Source organism: Trachypithecus francoisi, unplaced genomic scaffold (genome assembly GCF_009764315.1).
Source record: "Trachypithecus francoisi isolate TF-2019V2 unplaced genomic scaffold, Tfra_2.0 Lachesis_group2, whole genome shotgun sequence".
Lineage (NCBI taxonomy): Eukaryota > Metazoa > Chordata > Mammalia > Primates > Cercopithecidae > Trachypithecus > Trachypithecus francoisi.
In genome coordinates, this window is record NW_022681465.1 from 157,479,716 (window position 1) to 157,505,110 (window position 25,395).

Sequence of the window (25,395 nt, forward strand, 5' to 3'; positions counted from 1 at the left end):
GCAAGAGTAAACATGTGCAATGTGCAATTGAAGACCACTAGTATCTTCTCAGGGATTAAGGAAGTGACAACTTTAAGGATGATTTACAACCTTTTAGATACTAGATTCATTATGGAATCAGGAAAAATGTGTGCTTATAATCTTTAACACAAATCAGAGGAATAGACTTAAATTATACTTATTCTTCATTACCCTGGTTCAAAATGAAATGACAGAAATCAAGACTTAATGAATAATTTTTTAAAAAGTGTATGTGTTTTTAATGTCACAAGGATTAACCAAATTAGACTATACAAAAATCTGTAAGGAAATGTAACACTAAGTGATATAACACTTCAGTCTTAATTCTTTTAAGAAGACAACCCGGCCGGGCGCGGTGGCTCAAGCCTGTAATCCCAGCACTTTGGGAGGCCGAGACGGGTGGATCATGAGGTCAGGAGATCGAGACCATCCTGGCTAACACAGTGAAACCCCGTCTCTACTAAAAAATACAAAAAACTAGCCGGACGAGGTGGCGGGCGCCTGTAGCCCCAGCTACTCGGGAGGCTGAGGCAGGAGAATGGCGGGAACTCGGGAGGCGGAGCTTGCAGTGAGCTGAGATCCGGCCACTGCACTCCAGCCCCGGCGACAGAGTGAGACTCTGCCTCAAAAAAAAAAAAAAAAAAAGGATATTTATAAGGTCAGGTGCGGTGGCTCACACCTGTAATCCCAGCACTTTGGGAGGCTGAAGTGGGCGGATCAGCTGAGGTCAGAAGTTCGAGACCAGCCTGACTAACATGGAGAAACCCCATCTCTACTAAAAATTCAAAAATCAGCCAGTCGTGGTGGCACATGCCTGTAATCCCAGCTACTCAGGAGGCTGAGGCAAGAGAATCCCTTGAACCAGGGAGGCAGAGGTTGCGTTGAGCTAAGATAGCACCATTGTACTCTAGCCTGGGCAACAAGAGCAAAACTCCATCTCAAAAAAATAAAAACGATGTTTATAGTAACTCATCTAGACCATATTTGGGGGAAAAGGACATCTATACTATTGGGTTGCTTGCCTCAATTCTTCACATCCCATTTTGTTTTTGTTTGCTTAAAACATACTTCTAAAAAGTGGAAATTCAAAAGCAAAAAGTTCCAATTCTGAATTTGGTATACAGCAATAAAAATTTTATAAATACCTTCCAATTTCACATATATGAATCATTTCTTTGATTAAATACTTGTGCTGGAGTAAAAATTAAGATACTAACTCAACAAGAAAAGTTACAATGTGCAGACTTAACATTAGACAATTCAGTTTCTTTCATTTTATTTTTCAGATGACTTCATTTCTCAGGACAGAATGACACAAATACAAGCAGTCTCTATGGCTGGCTGAGACTACGTTTATCTGTTTTCCTAAAAGCTCTAGTTCAGCTCCCAAAAGAAGAATTACAAATCTGAGAAGTTAGAGGAAAGGTACAGAATAAGGATTCTGATTAAACAAGAAAAATCAATTAATGACATTGGTACTCTGTTCTTCATATCAGTAATAATACAAACTCAGCCCTTTTAAATCAGAGAATCTGCCATTCTATTTCTAATAAAGTAGTTTTGCTAACTCTAAAGTAAAAGAATTACATGAAGGTGTAAACCAATTTGCCTCCTTTAGAGACACTGCAATATAAAAGAGGTTTTTTTTTTTTTTGTAAGCTTCTCCTTCTCAGTTCTGCAGGCTTCATGGTACTTCAGAGCCCCAATAATCAAGCAGTTCATGACAAAAGATAAAGGTGAAAAAGTAGACACAGAGATCTGTGAAGACTTCGCCCATTTTGCTATAGGTATCCATTGATCGATTTATCACTTCAGCAGGAATTCCCGATAATAGAAGTGCAGCTGTTAGTACTGTTGTCTTTATCTTCTTTTCACTCTGTGTAGAGAAAGACTCAAATTAATCTTCAAAGTTTCAGCAGACTACATAAGCTCTATACAAACATGATCAATACTGCTATTTTCAACCTAAATGATTTTTTTTTTTTTTTTTGAGACGGAGTCTTGCTCTGTCGCCCAGGCTGGAGTGCAGTGGCTGGATCTCAGCTCACTGCAAGCTCCACCTCCCAGGTTTACGCCATTCTCCTGCCTCAGCCCCCCGAGTAGCTGGGACTACAGGTGCCCGCCACCTCGCCCGGCTAGTTTTTTGTATTTTTTAGTAGAGACGGGGTTTCACCGTGTTAGCCAGGATGGTCTTGATCTCCTGACCTTGTGATCCGCCCGTCTCGGCCTCCCAAAGTGCTGGGATTACAGGCTTGAGCCACCGCGCCCGGCCTCAACCTAAATGATTTAAAAACTGTTAATGATGTTTTATTTTATTTATTTATTTATTTTTTTGAGATGGAGTTTCGCTCTGTCGCCCAGGCTGGAGTACAGTGGCCGGATCTCAGCTCACTGCAAGCTCCGCCTCCCGGGTTTACGCCATTCTCCTGCCTCAGCTTCCCGAGTAGCTGGGACTACAGGCGCCCGCCACCTCGCCCCGCTAGTTTTTTGTATTTTTCAATCTCCTGACCTTGTGATCCACCCGCCTCGGCCTCCCAAAGTGCTGGGATTACAGGCGTGAGCCACCGCGCCCGGCCGTAGTTTTTTGTATTTTTTAGTAGAGACGGGGTTTCACCGTGTTAGCCAGGATGGTCTCGATCTCCTGACCTCGTGATCCGCCCGTCTCGGCCTCCCAAAGTGCTGGGATTACAGGCTTGAGCCACCGCGCCCGGCCTTAATGATGTTTTTTTTTTTTTTTTTTTTTGAGACGGAGACTCGCTCTGTCGCCCAGGCTGGAGTGCAGTGGCTGGATCTCAGCTCACTGCAAGCTCCGCCTCCCGGGTTTACGCCATTCTCTCGCCTCAGCCTCCCGAGTAGCTGGGACTACAGGCGCCCGCCATCTCGCCCGGCTAATTTTTTGTATATTTTAGTAGAGACGGGGTTTCACCGTGTTAGCCAGGATGGTCTCGATCTCCTGACCTCGTGATCCGCCCGTCTCGGCCTCCCAAAGTGCTGGGATTACAGGCTTGAGCCACCGCGCCCGGCCTAATGATGTTTTAAAACAATCAGTAATATACCAACATTTACTGAGCACATAATATGTAAATCATCAAACTGCTAGGCAATAGCAGATTATCAGTCTTGCTTTTTTTTTTTTTTTTTTTTTTTTTGAGACAGAGTCTCGCTGTGTCGCCCAGGCTGGAGTGCAATGGCTCGATCTCGGCTCACTGCAACCTCTGCCTCCTGGGTTCAAGTGATTCTCCTGCCTCTGCTTCCTGAGTAGCTGGGATTACAGGCGCTTAACACCACGCCTGGCTAATTTTTGTATTTTTAGTAGAGACACCTCAGCCTCTCGAGTAGGTGGGACCACAGGTGCACGCTCAGCTAATTTTTTTTTTTTTTTGAGACGGAGTCTCGCTCTGTCGCCCAGGCTGGAGTGCAGTGGCGTGATCTCGGCTCACTGCAAGTTCCACCTCCCGGGTTCATGCCATTCTCCTGCCTCAGCCTCCCAAGTAGCTGTGACTACAGGCGCCCGCCACCATGCCTGGCTAATTTTTTATACTTTTAGTAGAGACAGGGTTTCACTGTGTTAGCCAGGATGGTCTCGATCTCCTGACCTCATGATCCGCCCACCTCGGCCTCCCAAAGTGCTGGGATTACAGACATGAGCCACCACGCCCGGCTGGTAATTTTTATATCTGTTGTAGAAACAGTCTCCCTGTTTCCCAGGGTTGTCTTAAACTCATAAGCTGAAGCCATCAGCCAGCCTCGGCCTCCCAAAGTGCTGGGATTAGAGACTGCACTTGGCCTGAAGGCCTGTTTTTAATTCTACTTCCCCTGAAGTCCTCCTTGTGCTTTATTTACATAAAACACTGGAGTAATTTATATCTCCTGTGAGCTCCTACCTCACACATTATCCATGTCAGTCATTTAGCAGTTATTTATGTCTTGTCTAGTAATATTTTTCTTGTTTTTATATTGTACTGTTGTATATATAATAAGTTATTATTTATGTCATGCTTCCAAGATGACACTTTTAAAAAACTTTTAATAGCAAGACTGGGCTGGGCGCAGTGGCTCACGCTTTTAATCCTGACACTTTGGGAGGCCAAGGCGGGCAAATCATGAGGTCAGGAGATTGAGACCAGCCTGACCAACATGGTGAAACCCCGTCTCTACTAAAAATACAAAAAATAGCCGGGCATGGTGGTGGGTGCCTGTAGTCCCAGCTACTCAGGAGCCTGAGGCAGGAGAATTGCCTGAATCCACAAGGTGGAGGTTGCAGTGAGCCGAGATTGTGCCACTGAACTCCAGTGTGGGCGACAGAGCGAGACTCCCTCTAAAAAAAAAAAAAAGCTGAATTTTTCTTTATTATCACAAAATCCAATCATATGGTTTAAAATTTTTTTAAATATAAAAACCTATAGTTACCTAAAAGAAATGAAAGTTTATGCTCACAAAAAGCCTCATACAAGGAAGCTCTTAGTCATAATAACCCAAAACTGAAAACAACCAAGATGTTCATCTACAGGAGACTAGATAAATGGATATAGTCATACAATGGAGTATTATTGAGCCAAGAAAAAAAAATTAACTACTGATTTATCCAACAACATGGATAAATCTCAAAAATATCATGCAGAATAAAAGGCATGCAGAAAAAAGTAAAATCAAGAATGATCCCACTTACATGAATTACTATGCCAGACACAACTAATCTATGGTGGGAAAAAGATCTTTGGGGTATAGGGACTGGGACTGCCTGGAAAGGAGCATGAAGGAAACTCTTGGGGTGACAGCAAAGTTATAAACCTTGAAAGAGGTATGGGTTTCACAGGATGTCAAACGTATCAAATGGTACAATTAAGAAGAGCATTTCAAACAATCAATTAATTATGCTGGTACCCTAGTCTTCATTTAGAACTTTTTTTTTTTTCCTTTTTTTTTGAGACGTAGTCTCGCTCTGTCGCCCAGGCTGGAGTGCAATGGCAGGATCTCGGCCCACCGCCACCTCCACCTTCTGGGTTCAAGCGATTCTCCCACCTCAGCCTCCCCAGTAGCTGGCATTATAGGTACCCACCATCATGCCTGGCAAATTTTTGTAGAGATGGGATTTCACCATGTTGGCCAGGCTGGTCTTGAACTCCTGACTTCAGGTGACCTGCCCATCTCGGCCTCCCAAAGTGCTGGGATTATAGGCATGAACCACTGCGCCCGGCCTCAGAACTAATTTTACCTTAAAATTTTACCTAAAAAAGGCTGGGCGCGGCGGCTCACACCTGTAATGGCAGCACTTTCGCAGGCGGAGGTGGGCGAATCACAAGGTCAAGAGATAGAGACCACAGACCAGCTGGGCACAGTGGCTCGTGCCTGTAATTACAGCACTTTGGGAGGCTGAGGTGGGCAGATCACGAGGTCAGGAGATCAAGACTGTCTTGGCCAACATGGTGAAACCCTGTCTCTACTAAAATACAAAATAATTAGCTGGGTGTGCTGGCATGTGCCTGTAATCCCAGCTACTTGGGAGGCTGAGGCAGGGGAATCGCTTGAACCTAGGACGCAGAGGTTGCAGTGAGCAAGATCATGCTATTGCACTCCAGTCTGGCCGAAGAGCAAGACTCCATCTCAAAAAAAAAAAAAAAAAAGAGAGAGAGAGACCATCCTGCTCAACATGGTGAAACCCTGTCTCTACTAAAAATGCAAAAATTAGCTGGGCTTGGTGGCATGTGCCTGTAGTCCCAGCTATTTGGGAGGCTGAGGTGGGAGAATCGCTTGAACCTGGGAGGCAGAGGTTGCAGTGAGTCAAGATTGTGCCCACTGCACTCCAGCCTGGTAACAAAGCGAGACATCTAAAAAAATTTTTTTTTTTTACTTAAAAAAAGAACCTTAAAACAGTAAATTGTAAGTTAATGTTATGTAAGAGGGGTGAGGTATACCGATGTGTACACCTACAACATACTTTGAAATGCATCAAGAAAAATTTGATGGAAAAACTTTACAGAGATTATCGGGTTTGAAAAATATGAATCTGATAGATACATAATATAATAAGATGCTACTTATAGAATCTAGGTGGTAGGTATTATATAAATGGGTGTTCACAGCACAATTCTTTCAACTTTTGTGTTTATTTAATTTTGAGACAGTCTTGCTCTGTTGCCCAGGAGTGCAGTGGCACTATCTTGGCTCACTGTAACTTCTGCCACCCGGGTTCCAGCAATTCTCCTGCCTCAGACTTCAAGTAGCTGGGATTACAGGTCTGTACCACCATGCCAAGCTAATTTTTGTATTTTTAGTAGACATACGGTTTCACTATGTTGGCCAGGCTGGTCAAGAACTCCCAGCCTCAGGTGATCTGCCCACCATGGTCTTCCAAAGTGCTGGTATTACAGGTGTGAGGCACCACACCCGGCCAACTTTTGTGTTTAAAAACTGCTATAACAGGCCAGGTGTGGTAGCTCATGCCTGTAATCCCTGCACTTTGGAAGGCCCAGGTGGGCAGATCACCTGAGGCTGGGAGTTCCTGACCAGCCTGACCAACACAGTGATACCCCATCTCTACTAAAAATACAAAAATTAGGTGGATGTGGTCACTCACACCTGTAGTCACAGCTACTTGGGAGGCTGTGGCAGGAGAATGAACAGAGGCTGCAGTGAGCCCCTGAACTCCAGCCTGGGCGACAGAGTGAGACTCTGTCTCAAAAACAAACAAGCAAAAAAACCCTGCTATAACAAAATGCTGTTATGTTGGGAGAATATATAAAGTCTCCCTTTTCTCTTTTCCATTTACATAGTACCCATATATACATCTCTATCACACACACAAGTATTGTTAATAATTTCATGTATATTATTTGTTTGTTTATGCATATATAAGCAAAATCAAATAATACCTTTTTTCTTTTCAAAAAGAAATTAGTATAGATTCTATTCTGAATTTTTCTTCTCTTAATATTTCTTGGAGAGTTTACCATTATCAGTACATTGAGAGCATTTTCATTCTGAATAGATATAATTTTTTTTGAGACGGAGTTTTGCTCTTTGTTGCCCAGGCTGAAGTGCAATGGCGCGATCGTGGCTCACTGCAACCTCTGCCTCCCGGGTTCAAGTGATTCTCCTGCCTTGCCTCCCGAGTAGCTGGGATTACAGGCGCCCACAACCACACCTGGGTAATTTTTATATTTTTAGTAGAGACGGAGTTTTGCCATGTTGGCCAGGCTGGTCTCAAACTCCTGACCTCAGGTGATCCACCCGCCTCAGCCTCCCAAAGTGCTGGGATTAGGGCATGAGCCACCACGCCCAGCCTCAAAGGTGAATTTCTAAACAAAGGCTTCAATTAAAATTACAATGTTATTTACTCTTTTACTTCTTGTATTTGACCTATTTGACCATTCAAAAATACAAATGCTTCAAATCCATTAAAATCATACACAGGTCTGTCAGCCCGTTAAATATAACACGTCAACAGCCAGGTAGTCATTTTTTCAGCAAAAAGCTCCCACAAAACTTGATCACACTAGTTAGGCTATCGCCTATGTCAGGCAAGCCAAGCCTCATAAAACTGTATATATCCTTAGTCAAGCAGGCCAGGTAAACAATGACTCTCTACATCATTCTGTTCTATAATATTGGTCACATATTTAGTGCAAATATCAGGCCCTCAACACTGGAGATAAAGTGCGCTGCTATTAAGTGTCCAATATGAAGTACAATGAGATAATCAAATCCGTTTTTAAATTAATTTCCTTTATTACAGACAAAATGAATTACTAAATGTACTAATTAAATTTAATACTTTTCTTAAACAAGTACTATTCACACTCTTTCATGAAGGACCTCAATTCACTGTAGACCAATATTTTTGTAAAACAGAATAACAATGTTATGGCAATGGCAATGTCAAATTGCTATAAAAGTTTCCAATTACTCTTTTTTTTTTTTTTTTTTTTTGAGACAAAGTCTCACTCTGTCGCCCAGGCTGGAGTAGTGCAGTGGCACAATCTTGGCTCACTGCAACCTCTGACTCCTGGGTTGGAGCAATTCTCCTGCCTCAGCCTCCTGAGGAGCTGGAATTACAGGTGTGCGCCACCATACCTGGCTAATTTTTGTATTTTTAGTAGAGATGGAGTTTCACCATGTTGGCCAGGCTGGTCTTGAACTCCTGACCTCAGGTGATCCACCCACCTCAGCCTCTCAGAGTGTGGGGATTACAGGCGTGAACGACCGCGCCCGGCCAATTACTCATTTTTTGGATTTAATGCATCACAAACACAAACACATAGTTTAGAGATAAGTGGGCAAACCACACTTTGAGTAGCACTGAATCAGACTATAAGTAGGACTAACATTTTTAAGTTCCTTCAATTAGCTAGTCATAAATCAATCCAAACACATCATCAAAATTTAGAAAAAAAATTAATTTACCTTGGGAAAATATTTGTATAATCCCATGTACGCAAGTTGCAAAGTAAGAAATGGAGCAAATATGGACTGTGAAGATAGAAGATAAAATTAAATATTTCCAACATAATCATTCAAATTACAATAAATCAAACAGCAGCTATAAAATTCCAAGCACAAGCTGTAAAAAAATTGTTACTATTATTTTTTGAGACAAAGTCTTCCTCTGTCACCCAGTCTGAGTGCAGTGGCACAATCTTGGTTCACAGCAACATCCACCTCCCAGGTTCAAGTGATGCTGGTGCCTCAGCCTTCCAAGTAGATGGGGTTACAAGCGCCCGGCACCACGCCTGGCTAATTTTTGTATTTTTAGTAGAGACAGGGTTTCACCATGTTGGCCAGGATGGTCTAGAACTCCTGACCTCATGTGATCAACCCACCTCAGACTCCCAACATGCTGGGATTACAGGTGTGAGTCACCTCGCCTGGCAATTACTTTTTTTTTTTTTTTTTTTGAGACGGAGTCTCCCTCTGTCGCCCAGGCTGGAGTGCAGTGGCCGGATCTCAGCTCACTGCAAGCTCCGCCTCCCGGGTTTACGCCATTCTCCTGCCTCAGCCTCCCGAGTAGCTGGGACTACAGGCGCCCGCCTCGTCGCCCGGCTAGTTTTTGTATTTTTTTTTTTTTTTTTTTTTTTTGAGGCGGAGTCTAGCTCTGTCGCCCGGACTGGAGTGCAGTGGCCGGATCTCAGCTCACTGCAAGCTCCGCCTCCCGGGTTCACGCCATTCTCCTGCCTCAGCCTCCCGAGTAGCTGGGACTAGGGGCGCCCGCCACCTCGCCCGGCTAGTTTTTGTATTTTTTTAGTAGAGACGGGGTTTCACTGTGTTAGCCAGGATGGTCTCGATCTCCTGACCTCGTGATCCGCCCGTCTCGGCCTCCCAAAGTGCTGGGATTACAGGCTTGAGCCACCGCGCCCGGCCAGTTTTTTGTATTTTTAAGTAGAGACAGGGTTTCACCGTATTAGCCAGGATGGTCTCGATCTCCTGACCTCGTGATCCGCCCGTCTCGGCCTCCCAAAGTGCTGGGATTACAGGCTTGAGCCACCGCGCCCGGCCAAAATAGTAATTTTAATGGTTAAAAGTAATCTTGTTTCTGCAGAAGGGTGAAGAAAATAAAAGATTTGATTTCCTAACATAAAATATGTTTCTCAGGTCATACAATTCTTTCACATTCTTGTAATGTCCCCAAAACTGTCTTCTCTCATAAAAACTTATCTTTTAAATTATTTAAAGTATTAAATGGTGACAGATGTTTAACACATCATGCAGTAACATCTCCATCACCCAGAGGGAATTAATTGACATCCAGGAAGCACACAGACAAGGCCCAGCACTCAAAATAGATGGCATTCTTCCAGCTATGCAGAAGGCTGAGGCAGGAGGACTGCTTGAGCCCAGAAGTTCTAGTCCAGCCTGGGCACCACAGCAAGATCCTATCTCTAAAATGTTTTAAACAACAACAACAAAACTAAATGCTTGGCTGGGCAAGGTGGCTTATGCCTGTAATCCCAGCACTTTGGGAGGCAGAGGTGGGCAGATCACGAGGTCAAGAGATCGAGACGACCATCCTGGCCAACAAGGTGAAGCCCTGTCTCTACTAAAAAATTAGCTGGGCATGGTGGTGCATGCCTGTGGTCCCAGCTACTCAGGAGGCTGAGGCAGGAGAATCACCTGAACCCGGGAGGCAGAGGCTGCAGTGAGCTGAGATTGCACTATTGCACTCCAGCCTGGTAACACAGCGAGATTCTGTCTCAAAAATAAAAAAAATAATAAAAAAAAATCAAAAAAACCTAAATGCTATTCATTCCTCAGACTTCAGGGCAGGGAATCAACGCATATAGTTACCATCCGTCATTCTCCCATGGCAAGCTATTCTTATTATAGATAAAATCGCTTGGTCAACAAAACAGAAAAGATCAAAATAACATTCACACAATTACTTCCTTTTTTGAGACAGAGTCTCACTCTGTTGTCCAGGCTGGAGTGCATGGCATGACCTCAGCTCAATGCATCCTCCGCCTCCTGGGTTCAAGCAATTCTCCTGTCTCAGCCTCCCAAGTAGCTGGGACTACAGGCACCTGCCACCCTGCCTAGCTAATTTTTGTTTTAGCAGAGACAGGGTTTCACCATATTGGTCGGGCTAGTCTCAAACTCCTGACCTCAGGTGATCCACCCACCTCGGCCTTCCAAAGCGCTGGGATTACAGGCGTGAGCCACTGCGCCTGGCCCCTCATAACTACTTTTAAAATGAAACTATTAAGAAGGGAGTGAAGGAGCAAACATTACTAGATGGCAGTATGGTGACAGCAGTAAGAAACAGTTGAAACTCTGATAGCAACAAAACCCAGAAAACCAAAACAAAAAAACTCACACAAAAATAGGACATAACATTAAAAGCATGAAAGCACAGAGCCCTTCAGATAGAGACAAAAAAGAGATAGGCAGCTCATTAAATGCTGAAAGCATCACCGATCTTTGCATTATAGCAAACTATGTTGACAAGTTATCATCAAGGAAAAACAAATAGAATCTGTTGAACAGATTCTATTTATGAAAACATCTGCATAAAAATAGATTTCAGGCCAGGCACGGTGGCTCACGCCTGTAATCCCAGCACTTTGGGAGGCTGAGGTCGGCGGATCACGAGGTCACGACATCGAGACCATCCTGGCTAACACAATGAAACCCCGTCTCTACTAAAAATACAAAAAATTAGCCGTGCATGGTGGCACGTGCCTGTAGTCCCAGCTACTAGGGAGGCTAAGGCAGGAGAATCGCTTGAACCCAGGAGGTGGACATTGCAGTGAGCCGAGATCGCACCACTGCACTCCAGCCTGGGCGACAGAAACTCCATCTCAAAAAAAAAAAGATTAAAAAAAACTGTTTTGCTTAATTATATAAACTTTAATTATCTGGATAATTTATTTATGTGCCTGGTACATATACCTAAAATGTCTACTGAATGTAAAAACCTCAGCGCAAGACACTGAACTATGAGCTATGCTTTTCTGCGTTCTTCAATATATTGTAAAACAAAATGACCACATCATGGTATAACCAAAATGGACTCATTATGACACTACATTAAGAACTGCTGAAATGGGCGGGGCGCGGTGGCTCAAGCCTGTAATCCCAGCACTTTGGGAGGCCGAGACGGGCGGATCACGAAGTCAGGAGATCGAGACCATCCTGGCTAACACCGTGAAACCCCGTCTCTACTAAAAAAAAATACAAAAAATTAGCCGGGCATGGTGGCGGGCGCCTGTAGCCCCAGCTACTCGGGAGGCTGAGGCAGGAGAATGGCGTAAACCCGGGAGGCGGAGCTTGCAGTGAGCTGAGATCCGGCCACTGCACTCCAGCCTGGGCGACAGAGCCAGACTCCGTCTCAAAAAAAAAAAAAAAATGCTGAAATGTCTTCTGAACCACAGGAAAATTACCTCATATTCAGGACCACAGGAACTGCATTTTACTATTTCAAATTATTTGAAAATTGATAATATACAGTATATATATGTAAAGCACTTAACCCTTTGGTTAAAGAATGAAACTGCCAAGGTTTAATCCCAGCATCACTTAGTAGCTGTGTGACCTTCGGCAAATGATTTAACCTCTCTGAGTCTTCATTTCCCAATGGATTCAAATAATACCAAGTTCATAAGAATGAGGATTAGGGCCGGGCGCGGTGGCTCAAGCCTGTAATCCCAGCACTTTGGGAGGCCGAGACGGGTGGATCACGAGGTCAGGAGATTGAGACCATCCTGGCTAACACCGTGAAACCCCGTCTCTACTAAAAAAAATACAAAAAACTAGCCGGGCGAGGTGGCGGGCGCCTGTAGTCCCAGCTACTCGGAAGGCTGAGGCAGGAGAATGATGTAAACCCGGGAGGCGGAGCTTGCAGTGAGCTGAGATCCGGCCACTGCACTCCAGCCTGGGCGATAGAGAAGACTCCGCCTCAAAAAAAAAAAAAAAAAAAAAAATGAGGATTAGATGAATTAATATATGCAAAGCAATGAGAAGGGTCCGTAGCATTGTACTGAAAAAAGCGTTTCAGTACAGTCATCCCTCAGTATCTGCAGAGGACTGGTACCAGGTTCCTCCTGATACCAAAATCCATAGATGCTCAAGTCCCTTATGTAAAATGGCACAATATTTGCATATAACCTACTCAATTCCTCCCATATACTTTAAATCATTTCTAGATTTTTTTATGCCTAATACAATGTAAACAGTTGTTATACTGTTTGTGTTTGTATTATTTATTATTTGTTATTGTTGTATTATTTTTTCCCCAAATATATACACATACATATTATTTTTGAGACAGGGAGGGTCTCACTCTGTCACCCAGGCTGGAGTGCACTGGCATTATCCTGGCTCACTGCAACCTCTGCCTCCCGGGTTCAAGCGATTCTCCTGCCTCAGCCTCCCAAGTAACTGGGATTACAGGCGTGCACCACCACGCCCGGCTAAATCCAAATACTTTCAATCCACAGTTGGTTCAATCCACAGAGGGTGCAGAACCAACTTATATGGAGGGCCAACAGTAATTATTAGGCTCTGTATCTAACCAGAACACTTCATTCTATAAGATGAATAGCAAAGTTAATAATATATTTTCAAACAGCCACATGGATCCGGTAGATATTAATATTGGCAATGACTTCTATGGATCAAAAGCACTCATAATTATTAACATTTTGCATTTTCCATTAAGTTAGTTAATAATTTACAGATCTTTTCTTACCAAGTATTTGCAAACAAAAGCTCTGACTCCAAGAGCAAGAAGAGCACATCCCACCAATCTAAATATTCGAAAAGAGTCAAATTCTTCTGTTGTACTTCCATCCTCTTGACTGGGTTTTTCACTAATCAGCTGTTTCCTTAGCTTCATTGCTTCTTCAAATCTGGAAAGGTACTGCTCTAGGCCATGGCGGGCACCCCTCTGGACTGAGTCCGCTGTCAAGTCCCCTCTGTTCCGCTGCCGGAGCTCAAGGTTGACATCATTACTGCACTCAGATGGTTTAATGAAAGAGTCCAATTTGTCTCCCAGTTGGGTCCCCTTTACCTCGGCCACACCACCCTGCTGGTCAGTTGTTCCTGTACTGACTGAATCACCCAGCACTACTCGCTTTGAAACTGAAGGAACGCTGAGGGAGTTCAGTTTATCACTGTCCTGCTGCTTTGATTTTGTTTGACTTTCTTCTTCTGAGAAAAGAAATTTAAAAGCCTTATGTATTTATTATATACTGGCAAACACCTTACATGTTTATGTTTTAAAATACGCTGTTACAGCTAGAACTCAGCAGTCTCTGAATCAAAATAAATATTGATTCTGCATTAAAGAAAAGCTGGTTTCGGCCAGGCACAGTGGCTCACGCCTGTAATCCCAACACTTTGGGAGGCTGAGGTGGGCGCATCATGAGGTCAAGAGATTGAGACTATCCTAGCCAACATAGTGAAACTCCGTCGCTACTAAAAAGACAAAAATTAGCTGGGTGTGGTGGCATGTGCCTGCAGTCCCAGCTGTCTGTAGTCCCAGCTACTCTGGCTGAGGCAGGAGAATCGCTTGAAATCTGGGAGGCAGAGGTTGCCGTGAGCCGAGATTGCGCCACTGCACTCCATCTGCATCTGCCTGGCGACAGAGCGAGACTCCGTCTCAAAAAAAAGAAAAAAAAAAGCTGGTTTCTTCCTCTACACCCTCAAAATATATCACCCAAAATGAGTATTCTGCAGAGGAAATAACTCAAACTTTGTGGGTAGAAGATAAGATTAGTAGACAAACTGGGAAAGATATTCAGAGATTGAGCAAACTGAAAAGACCAACTTTTTATGGATAATATATCCCAGATGTATGATTGCATTGCCTGTCTTAGCTTATTTGGTTAAAAATATAAAATCAGTAAGGCATTTTAAAATCTGTATTTTAAAATTAGATTTGTGAATTCAGTGCCCTATGAGCATGGGGTGTGGCATATCCCACAGCTACTGTTTATGTGGTCAGGCAGCCATTAGTAGGTAATTCAGCAGTTTTAAGATGCTACTCTGGTGGTTTTTTTTTTTTTTAAAAAAAGGCCAGGCATAATGGCTCACACCTGTAATCCTGTAAGCCCAGCACTTTTGGAAGCAAAGGCTGGTGGATCACTTGAGCCCAGAAGTTCAAGACCAGCTTAGGCAACATAGTGAGACCCCCCCTATCTCCACACACACAATGTTTTCTTTAAATTAGCCGGGCATGGTCGTGTAGGCCTGTGGTCCTAGCTACTCTGGAGGCTGAGGTAGCAGGACTGCTTAAGCCCAGGAGTTTGAGGCTGCAGTAAGCTATGATCATGCCACTGCACTCCAGCCTAGGCTACAGACGGAGACCCTGTCTCAAAAAACAAAACCTTTTTTTTTTTTTTTTGAGACGGAGTCTCGCTCTGTGCCCAGGCTGGAGTGCAGTGGCCGGATCTCAGCTCACTGCAAGCTCCGCCTCCCGGGTTCACGCCATTCTCCTGCCTCAGCCTCCCAAGTAGCTGGGACTACAGGCGCCCACCACCTCTCCCGGCTAGTTTTTTTTTTTGTATTTATTTTTTAGTAGAGACGGGGTTTCACCGTGTTAGTCAGGATGGTCTCGATCTCCTGACCTCGTGATCCGCCCGTCTCGGCCTCCCAAAGTGCTGGGATTACAGGCAAAACAAAACCTTTAAAGACATAAAATTTTCAAAGCAAAAGAACAAAATATAGAAAGTACCGGCTGGGCACGGTGGCTCAAGCCTGTAATCCCAGCACTTTGGGAGGCCAAGGCGAGCAGATCACGAGGTCAGGAGATTGAGACCAGCCTGGCCAACATGGTGAAACCCCGTCTCTAATAAAAATACAAAAAATGAGCCGGGTGTGGTGGCACGTGCCTGTACTCCCAGCTACTCAGGAGGCTGAGGCAGGAGAATTGCTTGAATCCAGGAGGCGGAGCTTGCAGTGAGCAGAGATCGCACCACTGCACTCCAGCCTGGGCAACAGAGCGAGACTTCGTCTCAAAAACCAAAAGAAAAAAGAAAAAAAGAAAATACCTTGGGTAAGATCGTAAATAATGCTTTAAGAATAAATAGCCTGATAGAAAAGTTTCTTCTATTATTCTAGAAGATTTGAAATGGTTTTCTTACCTCTCATTTGAACTATCTAAAAGTGCAGAGCTACACACCTAAAGCCTTCCAGAACAAAAGTCACAAAGATCTAAGGAGCTTGCGAGCACTGACTAAAGGCCAATTACTAAAGGAAACCGTGGAAAAACACTAGGGCGTGCTAATTGTTCAGTTATACTCACGTGAAATAAATTTTTTTAAAATAAAATCATTGGACGTATGTTTGGGGGAGGAATGAGGCGCTCTCCTTTAGAAATGCAGTTCCAGACATCAATGACATCGATCTCCCCTGGTGAGGAGAGGAAACTCTCAGGTGCACGTCGCACTTGCTAGGTCTCTGAAGAATGCTCACTCTCACTTTTCCCACCTTTTCTTGCCGGCCCGTAGGTGACAAGTGTTGAGGGCACTGAACACAGACACTAGAATATGACCACAGAGTCCCTGATACACGTAGGACGAACTAGCGGGCAGTTCAGTAAAGACAGGCTGATGTGGGCGGACAAGAGTTACACAGCATAAGGCAAAATAAGGTAGACGCTACAGAAGGCACTGTAAGGGAAAGCACTTGGAACCTTAACAAGGAAAGCCATCTTCCTAAGGGGAGCAGTGGACACGACAGTCTGGGGATACAATGTGCGCCCTTCAAGACGAGGAGTGGCTAAGGAAAAAAGGGGCTGTTAACGTAACTGGGCAGAGACAGCGAGGGCTCTGCAGGTAGGGTGGGGAAAATCTCACAGCGAGGCTCCGGGAAAATTGAGGGGAGCGACTGGGAACATCCTGGGGTTCAGGAATGAGAACTTGGGATATAACCGAAGGGGCGGGACAGAGGAAGTCAAAGAGTAGGGCTTGGTCAAAAAGGTCAGCGGAGTGGAGGTGGGAGAGGGAAGAATGACCCTGAAGATTCAAGGGGATAGGCGGGAGACAGAGGGGAAATCGAGGCTCTTACCCGCGGCGCTCCCGGGCCTGTGAAAGCCCATGATCCGGTTGATGCGCTGTTCGGAGTTCATGAGCAGCTTTCTCCGACGCAGCTCGGCCCGACGCTGGGAGGCCGACAGGCCTGAGCCCGCTGGGACCCCCGGCCTCTCCCCGCCGTCGGTAGCGACGGCCATCGACTCCATCCTCCCGTCCACAGGCTGGGAGGGGTGGCAGGGGCGGTGGCGTTGGCCGCCGCGGCGAGGGCGATGACTAGAAGCCTGGACGCAAGGCGCGTGTCCCCTTCCCACTATAGTCCCTCCCCCGAGCGCGGTGCCGGAGCCTGTGAGCTAAGCACGCAAGCGCGGCTCCACGCGACCAAACACCAGGCTCTGGCCGCCATCTTGAGTGAGGGCAGCGCTGGACGCCCTGATTCCTCCCCAACTTGTCTGGCCCTCACCCAACAGACCCCTCTGCTGTTCACTCAGAGGTGAAGAAAACCAGCACCCAGGGCCCGGAGTGGTGGCTCACGCCTGTAATCCTAGCACTTTGGAAGGCCGAGGCGGGCGGATCACGAGATCAGGAGTTCAAGACTAGCTTGGCCAACACGGTGAAACCCCCGTCTCTACTAAAAATACAAACAAGTAGCCGGGCGTGGTGGCGCGGGCCCCTAATCCCGGCTACTCGGGAGGCTGAGGCAGGAGAATCGCTTGGACCCAGGAGGCCGAGGTTGCAGTGAGCCGAGATCGCGCCACTGCACTCCAGCCTGTGCTACAGAGCAAGACTCTGTCTCGAGGGGGAAAAAAAAAAAGAAGAGAAGAGAGAGAAGAGGGAGAGGAGAGGGAGAGGAGAGGAGAGGAAACCAGGAGTGGGAAAGGGATGGCAGTGAATAGATCAGCCTAGATTGGTGCCAGGAAGCAAAATGGAGGTTGCAGCGGCAGTCGCTTGTTTACAGACCGGCGGCCTGGCTTGTAGGGAGCCACGCTTAAAGGGAACCTTACGCTGGGATTTGTTATTGGTGCCTGTTCCTCATCCTTGACTTCTCTACGCCCAAGAATACGGCTGCTGTGTTCTTAGGCTTTCCTCACGTTTTGTGCGTTTTTGTTCAAATCAGAATTTCCCAGTGAAGGCTTTCGTGCACATTCTATCTAAATTGGCAACACTTCCCATTCCCCTTCTCCACCTTATTTTTTCTCCTTGTCGTTTATGACCACCTCGCATGCTATTATTTTTTCTTCAGTATCATTTATGACCACCTTGCATGCTAAAGATGCTCCAGTCTGGGCGACAGAGCGAGACTCCGTCTAAAAAAAAAAAAAAAAAGAACTACAACGCTTAAATTCTTACAGCCGAATTAAAAGTTGGACTAGAAATTTATTCCGGAAAGAATTAATTTCATGGAACAGTTTTCAAATATTTGAAAAGGAAATGGCTTGAAGTTTTTCAGAACTGTAGACAAGGATCTTTAAAGTGTGCTCTGAATAACAAGCAGGATAAAAAAATAAACTACAGGCCTGGCGCAGTGGCTCATGCCTGTAATCCCAGCACTTTGGGAGGCCAAGGCGGGCGGATCCCCTGAGGTCGGGAGTTCCAGACCAGCCTGACCAACATGGAGAAACCCCGTCTCTACTAAAAATACAAAATTAGCCCGGTGTGGTGCGCATGCCTGTAATCCCAGCTACTCGGGAGGCTGAGGCAGGAGAATTGCTTGAGCCCAGGAGGCGGAGGTTGCGGTGAACCGAGATCGTGCCATTGCTCTCCAGCCTGGGCAACAAGAGTGAAACTCCGTTTCAGAAGAAAAATTAAAAAACAAACAAACAAACAAAAAACACCAACAAAAGAACCCAACAGTAATAAAACTATAGAACATTAAGTATAAAAGCCAAGACAGGTGGATCACTTGAGGCTAGGAGCTCGAGACCAGCCTGGTCAACATGGTGAAACCGTGTCTCTATTAAAAATTACAGGCATGCGCCACCACGCCCAGCTAATTTTGTATTTTTAGTAGAGACAGGGTTTCTCCATGTTGGTCAGGCTGGTCTTGAACTCCCAACCTCAGGTGATCCACCTGCCTCGGCCTCCCAAAGTGCCGGGATTACAGGCATGAGCCACCACGCCTGGCCAGTCATCTCATGACACAAGGGTACGGAAGACAATGGAATAATATCTTAACATTATAAATGGAAAAATAACCTTTGATATAGAATTTCAAACCCAGCTATCCTTGAGGAGCAAGCATCAAGAATTCAGTTTATGGCCTCCCAGACATCTACTTAGGCTATTTAAAGAACCTTCAGCACTAGTTTTTCATTGACATAATTTGGATGCACAACATAGCACTACTTAGTAATTGGCAAGTTATTCGTGTCACTTTTTACTTAAAGAGACAGGGTCTTGCTTTCTTGCCCTGGCTGGAATGCAGTGGTACAATCATGGTTCATTGCAGCTTCACACTCCTAGTCTCAAGGGATCCCCCTGCCTCAGTCTCCTGAGTACCTGGGACTACAAGGGTGAGTCACCATGCCCCGCCTTTTTTTTTTTTTTGAGACTGAATCTTGCACTGTCACCCAGGCTGGAGTGCAGTGGCATGATCTCGGCTCACTGCAACCTCTGCTTCCCAGGTTCAAGCAGTTCTCCTGCCTCAGCCTCCCAAGTAGCTGGGATTAGAGGTGCCCACCACCATGCCCAGCTAATTTTTTATATTTTTAGTAGAGATGGGGTTTCACTACGTTGGCCAGGCTGGTCTCAAACTCCTGGCTTTGTGATCCACCTGCCTTGGCCTCCCAAAGTGCTGGGATTGCAGGCGTGAGCCACCACGCCTGGCCTTTTTTTTTTTTTTTTTTTTTTTTGAGACAGAGTCTTGCTCTGCTGCCCAGGCTGGAGTACAGTGGCACGATCTCAGCTCCCTGCAACCTCTGCCTCTCGAATTCAAGCAATTCTCATGCCAAAGACTCTCAAGTAGCTGGGATTACAGGCACCCGCCACCATGCCTGGCTAATTTTTGTATTTTTAGTAGAAACGTGGTTTCACCATGTTGGCCAGGGTGGTCTCAAACTCCTGACCTCAGGTGATCTGCCTGCCTCAGCCTCTCAAAGTTTTGGGATTACAGGAGTGAGCCACCGTGCCTGGCCTTTTTTTTTTTTTTTTTTGAGGTGGAGTTTTGCTCTTGTTCCCCAATCTAGTGTGCAGTGGCGCAATCTTGGCTCACTGCAACCCTGGCCAGGGTTCAAGTGATTCTCCTGCCTCAGTCTCCCGAGTAGCTGGGATTACAGGCACATGCCACCATGCCTAGCTAAGTTTTTGTATTTTTCGTAGAAATGGGGTTTCACCATGTTGGCCAGGCTGGTCTCGAACTCCTGACCTCAGGTGATCCACCTGCCTTGGCCTCCCAAAGTGCTCAGATTACAGGCGTTGAGCCACCACACCCAGCCTACTTTTAAAAACTATTTTGTAGAGAAAAGGTTTCGCCATCTGGCCCAGACAGTTCTTCAACTCCAGGCCTCAAGCGATCCTTACACCTGGGCCTCCCAAACTGCTGGGATTACAGGTGTGGGCCACCATACCAGGCTCATATCACTATAGTCACTATATATAAGCTCTTTCAATTAACTTTATTGAATAGCCAAGTTGATAAGTTAGCACAGATCAAACGATTGTTTGCATGGGTTACAAGTGACTTTTTTTTTTTTTTACAGGAATAAAACAGTGAAAATTACAAACTGTAAAAAGGAAGACAAATCTTGTCTCCAACATTTCAGAGAAGCAAGATTTAACACAGCACATTGAAGATCAATACATATTTGAATTTGAGAACAAGAATTTAATATTACAATATTATACACTACTTTACAAAATTAAAATTTCTATATAAGGATTACATTTGTAATAGTTAACAAAATCTTGAAATCACATTTGGTGGTCCCCTAGATAATAGCTGTTATGCATCTTTGATTAGAAGAAATAAATCTTTATTCTAATTATTGCAAAACAGTCTATTAGACTCAATACATTACATTAAATTAAAAACTGAAAATATATGCAAACTAAAATAAATGGTACTGTTTGAGTGACTGTTAGTATGTCAGACTTACAGAAATGTTATTTTAAAAATCCTAGAAATTAGAAAAATAGAGTACTTTTTATGGTAGAACTGCCATGCTCAGATTTAAATACCAAGATTGCCCTTGTCTGTTACATTAGTAGTTGTAGATCTGTAGAAAATTTAAGGATCTTTCATAATTTACAACTATGATTAAAAAAAATATGGCATAGTGTAAATATTAGTTGCTTTACATCAAAAAGGAATACAAGATGATATGGCAGGTAGTGCCCTATCGGGGGGGGAAAAAAAAGAATCAAACTAAAAAACACATTCAACATTGCAAAAAATAATTGCTTTGTATCAGTATCTCCAAAGGCTCATTCATTCTCTCATTATGTGGAGAACAAATATTGTGAATCCTAACTAAAGTTATGTTTTTCATGACCTGTTATAAAATTATTCTGAATTGCACATGTTACACAGTATCTAAAATAATATTTAAAAGTAAATTTGTGAAATATACTAATAAAGAATGTGGTAATAACAAGAGTCATACCCACTTAGGGATGTAGTGAGAGGCACAAGGAAGATTATCCCTAAAAGCACAAATGTTTCCCTCTAGAAGATTCTTTACTACTATTAAGAAAGGACCTACAAATAACTCCACTTAAAATCACATTAAGAGGAACATTTTAGTTATTTTAAGAAACATCAGCATATAATGACTGTTTATTTAAAAGAGGGGATAATATAATTTGCTACAATTTGAAAATTGCTTCTTAATAGATGAAGCCGCTTTCAAGAAAACTTCCAGTTCAATGTGCCACTTACACACTGCAAACCAACCTTAACACTGCTTAAGGGAGATATTTTCATAAAACACGATTATTTTGATCCAGCTGGCAAACAGTAGTTGTATACTGTAGAGGGACTGCTTCTTCCCTATCCCAAACAACTCAGTTAAAGTCAGCTCATACTGATATAAACCTGAAAGTTACTATTTCATTGGTGATCATATAAAACCAAGATTGTAAACACATTTTCTAACCCATTAAAACAAAATAAAAAACCCAAAAATATTTTGATCAAGTATTATACATGAACATATTTAAGAAATTCGTAAGACAAAATCAATCTGTGAAAACTGAGCCAAACTCTTAAACATACTATGTCACAGCACTTTAAATACACAAAATATAATTTACCTATTTGTAAACAAAATTCACTCAATCGTTTTCACTATAATATTTCTCTAGCTGAATCAAGAAAGCAGTCTCTTAAGAATTTTCAGGCCGGGCCCGGTGGCTCAAGCCTGTAATCCCAGCACTTTGGGAGGCCGAGACGGGCGGATCACGAGGTCAGGAGATCGAGACCATCCTGGCTAACACTGTGAAACCCCGTCTCTACTAAAAAAAAAAAAAAAAAAGAATTTTCAGAAATCAAGTTTCTTTCATAACTTTAATATGTTGGATTTGTATAATCTTAATATCCACCAAATCAAATAGCAGCATTTATGCTTTAATAGGTTTTCATATTCAAGAATAATATTTCTTATGAATGACTTCTAATTTAACAATTAAACTCTTTAGAAAAATGTTACTGATGTATTTGGATAGTACTTTAGAAACCTTACACTTCTTCACTCTCATTTCACCAAAAACCCCCATTTTTATTACATACCCAGAGCAGAAATGCACCAGACAAAATCCACTTAAAGGATCAACATAATTAAAGTTTCTTATCTCCCTATTATCATTGCCAGTTCCAATGTTTATGAAGACAGCTCAAACTCTTTTCACTACAGATTAAGACAGTATGTCCAAGTCTTCGTTGGGAAATCAGAAAACCACCTAATGATAGTTCTCACTTCAAATCAAAGTGACTTTGTTCTTCAAGTATAAAGAATACTGACAGATTTTAAAGCTTGAATGTGTTTCTTCATATTTTTCTCAAGCTATACTAGAATTAGTTTACTCTAGTTTTATTCAACATGATGATCCTTTCCCTTCCTTAAAAAAGAAAAACAAAAAAACGGACAACGTGTGGGGAATGAATTCTAGTTTTCCTACATTATATTTACTTCCCATTGTTTTTATTTTAAAAACATCACTACCAGTGAATTTGTAACTTCCCTGCAACACAGTCTTGTGAGGTTTTAAATGTAGCAGCCAAAAATTCAGAGAAATATACATGTAGAACACAGAAATCTTTATTTTACAAAATGTACTTTGCCTCTGCAATATTGTCTTATTTTAATTCATAACAACTCAAACATAATTGGCAAGAAAAAAGTATCATATGTAGCTATATTGTGATTTGAAAAATACAGTATTTCAGAGTTGCATGTTTGATTCTCTGCTGTGGTCTTTTATTTGCTATAGGTTGTTGAAATCACAGTGAGAACATCTCAATCATCACATTAGTCCACAAACATAATAGAAAAGAAGGTATTACACATTTCCAGGTATTCTGACCTATTGTGATGTTCCTTAGAAATAATTAAGTCAAATTTCTTCATTCATTCATTTATTCACTTGTTGCTGTATATGCAACAGGAATTCATAATATGATAGTGCAGATTCTGTTCTGTCTTCTATCATGTTTTGAAGGAAGTTTGCTTTCATTGGACTTTCATCCCTTAGGAATAAAAGGCAAAAACTTTTAGATAAAATGTAGCAGTAAAATAAACAGACTTGTCAGAAGGCTTCTGATTTTCTCATAACCATAGTAACATTTACTATATAAACAGTTACTTCTAGACGCTTTCTCTGAGAATACTTGGTTGATTATGTAAATTTCAAGCTGTTTAAGGGAAAAGCTTATGGTGTATGATGGAATTAAGATAAATAGTTGATCCAGAAATTCCACTTTATATCCAAAGGAACTGAAATCAGTATATCAAAGAGATGTCTGCACTTCCATGATCACTGTAGCATTAATCACAAGAGCCAAGATATGGAAATAACTGAATGGATTTTTCTCTCTTTTTTTTTTTTTTTTTTGAGACGGAGTCTCCCTCTGTCGCCCGGGCTGGAGTACAGTGGCCAGATCTCAGCTCACTGCAAGCTCCGCCTCCTGGGTTTACACCATTATCCTGCCTCAGCCTCCCGAGTAGCTGGGACTACAGGCGCCCACCACTTCGCCCGGCTAGTTTTTTGTATTTTTTAGTAGAGACGGGGTTTCACCGTGTTAGCCAGGATGGTCTCGATCTCTTGACCTCGTGATCCGCCCGTCTCGGCCTCCCAAAGTGCTGGGATTACAGGCTTGAGCCACCGCGCCCGGCCTCCTGAATGGATTTTTCAAATGTGGTATATATACACAACGGAATTCTACTGAGCCTTTTTCTTTCTTTCTTTTTTTTTTTTTGAGATGGAGTTTTGCTCTTGTTGCCCAGGCTGGAGTGCAATGGCACAATTCTGGCTCACCGCAACCTCTGCCTCCTGGGTTCAAGCTATTTTCCTGCCTTAGCCTCCCGAGTAGCTGGGATTACAGGCATGCGCCACCACGCCAGGCTAATTTTGTATTTTTAGTAGGGACGGGGTTTCTCCATGTTGGTCAGGCTGGTCTCGAACTCCCAACCTCAGGTGATCCACCCGCCTCAGCCTCCCAAGGTGCTGGGATTACAGGCATGAACTGCCGCACCCGGCGACTTCTATTCAGCCTTTAAAAAACAGGAAATTCTGTCATTTGTGACATTATGCTGAGTGAAATTAACCAGGCACAGAGAGACAAATATCACACAATCTTACTTATGTGTGGAACCTAAAAAAGTTGAACTCATATAAGTAGAAAGTAGAATTATGGCTATTAGAGGTTAGGAGGCAGGAAGTGGGTGTGGAGAAGGAAAGAAGAGATATTAGTCAAAGCGTACAAAATTTCAGTTAGGATGAATAGATTCTGGTGATCTATTACACAGTATGACTATGGTTAATAATAACGTATTGTATATTTTCAAATAGGCAAAATTATGGACTTTAAATGTTCTCACCACAAAGAAACAATAATTGGCTGAGAAGACGAATATGTTAATTAGCCTAATTTGACCATTCCACAATGTATACATGTATCAAGAAATCAGTGTACCCCATAAATATATACACTTACTATTAGTCAATTAAAAATGAAAAAAGTTTAGTATTTCCAATAATTGGATATAAGGCATGATTTACTGCTATTTATTGAGAAGAATTCTTTTTCTTTCTTCTCCTTTTTTTTGCTATATTCTTGTCAGGTCGTGACAAGGCCAAACAAATTGTTTTACTGCTAGCAAATGGAAAATTCAACTTACCTTATTACATAAAGTATTGGGAAAAATGGTCTCTGCTCTCTAAGCCAAGAGATGAAAGCTATTATTCTGGCAGATTCTGGTGTATCAAGTTCTGGAAGGTCTGTCTGTTAATCAAAACCAACAATATCCATTTACTTTAATTACATATCTAATGTATGGTCTATGGTACTTTTCAAATTTTTATCTTTTTAATTACTTTTTTTTTTCTTTTTTGAGACAAGGTCTCTGTCGCCAGGCTAGAGTGCAGTGGCATAATCATGGCTCACTGCAGTCTCAACCTCCAGGCTCCAGTGATCCTCCCACCTTAGCTCCTGAGTAGTTGGGACTACAGGGGCATGCCACCATACCTGGCTAATTTTTGTATTTCTTGTAGAGACAGGGTTTTGCCATGTTGCCCAGGCTGATTTCAAACTCCTGGGCTCAGGCAATACACCTGTCTCGGCCTCCCAAAGTGCTGGGATTACAGGAGTGAGCCACAGAACCCGGCCTACTTCTCACATTTAACTTAATTTATTTTTTGAGACAGGGTCTTGCTCTGTTGCCCAGGCTGAAGTGCACTGGTGTGATCATGGCTCACT

General features: G+C 43.3%; 3 protein-coding genes across 5 annotated transcripts in view; 1 reads left to right on the forward strand and 2 right to left on the reverse strand.

Moving 5' to 3' along the window:
- Positions 1-1,266: 1,266 nt before the first annotated feature.
- Positions 1,267-16,832, reverse strand: CAMLG (calcium modulating ligand). 2 transcript variants are annotated; one of them, XM_033181181.1, is made up of 4 exons: positions 16,522-16,832; positions 13,202-13,662; positions 8,425-8,490; positions 1,267-1,897 (listed from the first exon to the last, which is right to left on the reverse strand). In XM_033181181.1, exons 1-4 carry the CDS (start codon positions 16,691-16,693, stop codon positions 1,706-1,708), a joined length of 891 nt encoding a protein of 296 aa, XP_033037072.1. In that variant the 5' UTR covers positions 16,694-16,832; the 3' UTR covers positions 1,267-1,705. The 2 variants fall into 2 exon arrangements, with proteins under 2 accessions (XP_033037072.1, XP_033037073.1); XM_033181182.1 differs by lacking the exon at positions 8,425-8,490.
- Positions 16,744-21,599, forward strand: LOC117065853. The gene is made up of 2 exons (XM_033181183.1): positions 16,744-16,977; positions 20,183-21,599. Exons 1-2 carry the CDS (start codon positions 16,757-16,759, stop codon positions 20,271-20,273), a joined length of 312 nt encoding a protein of 103 aa, XP_033037074.1. The 5' UTR covers positions 16,744-16,756; the 3' UTR covers positions 20,274-21,599.
- A 1,117-nt stretch (positions 21,600-22,716) lies between these two features.
- The window catches only part of SEC24A (SEC24 homolog A, COPII coat complex component), an 89,433-nt gene continuing 86,754 nt past the window's right edge, over positions 22,717-25,395 (reverse strand). For both annotated transcript variants that reach the window (XM_033181178.1, XM_033181177.1), the window contains 2 exons: positions 24,818-24,921; positions 22,717-23,166 (listed from right to left, as the gene is read on the reverse strand). In XM_033181178.1, coding sequence (XP_033037069.1) covers positions 23,052-23,166; positions 24,818-24,921 — 219 coding nt within the window. In that variant the 3' untranslated portion in view covers positions 22,717-23,051. The remainder of the gene's footprint in view (positions 23,167-24,817; positions 24,922-25,395) is intronic.

Coding starts and splice junctions, on each gene's coding strand:
- LOC117065853 (XM_033181183.1), top strand. CDS start 16,757: ATGACTAGAAGCCTGGACGCAAGGCGCGTGTCCCCTTCCCACTATAGT. Junction 16,978..20,182: donor CCTCTGCTGTTCACTCAGAG/GTGAAGAAAACC, acceptor TTTTTTTTACAG/GAATAAAACAGTGAAAATTA.
- CAMLG (XM_033181181.1), bottom strand. CDS start 16,693: ATGGAGTCGATGGCCGTCGCTACCGACGGCGGGGAGAGGCCGGGGGTC. Junction 8,491..13,201: donor CTTTTGTTTGCAAATACTTG/GTAAGAAAAGAT, acceptor CTATCTTCACAG/TCCATATTTGCTCCATTTCT. Junction 1,898..8,424: donor TATACAAATATTTTCCCAAG/GTAAATTAATTT, acceptor TTCTCTACACAG/AGTGAAAAGAAGATAAAGAC.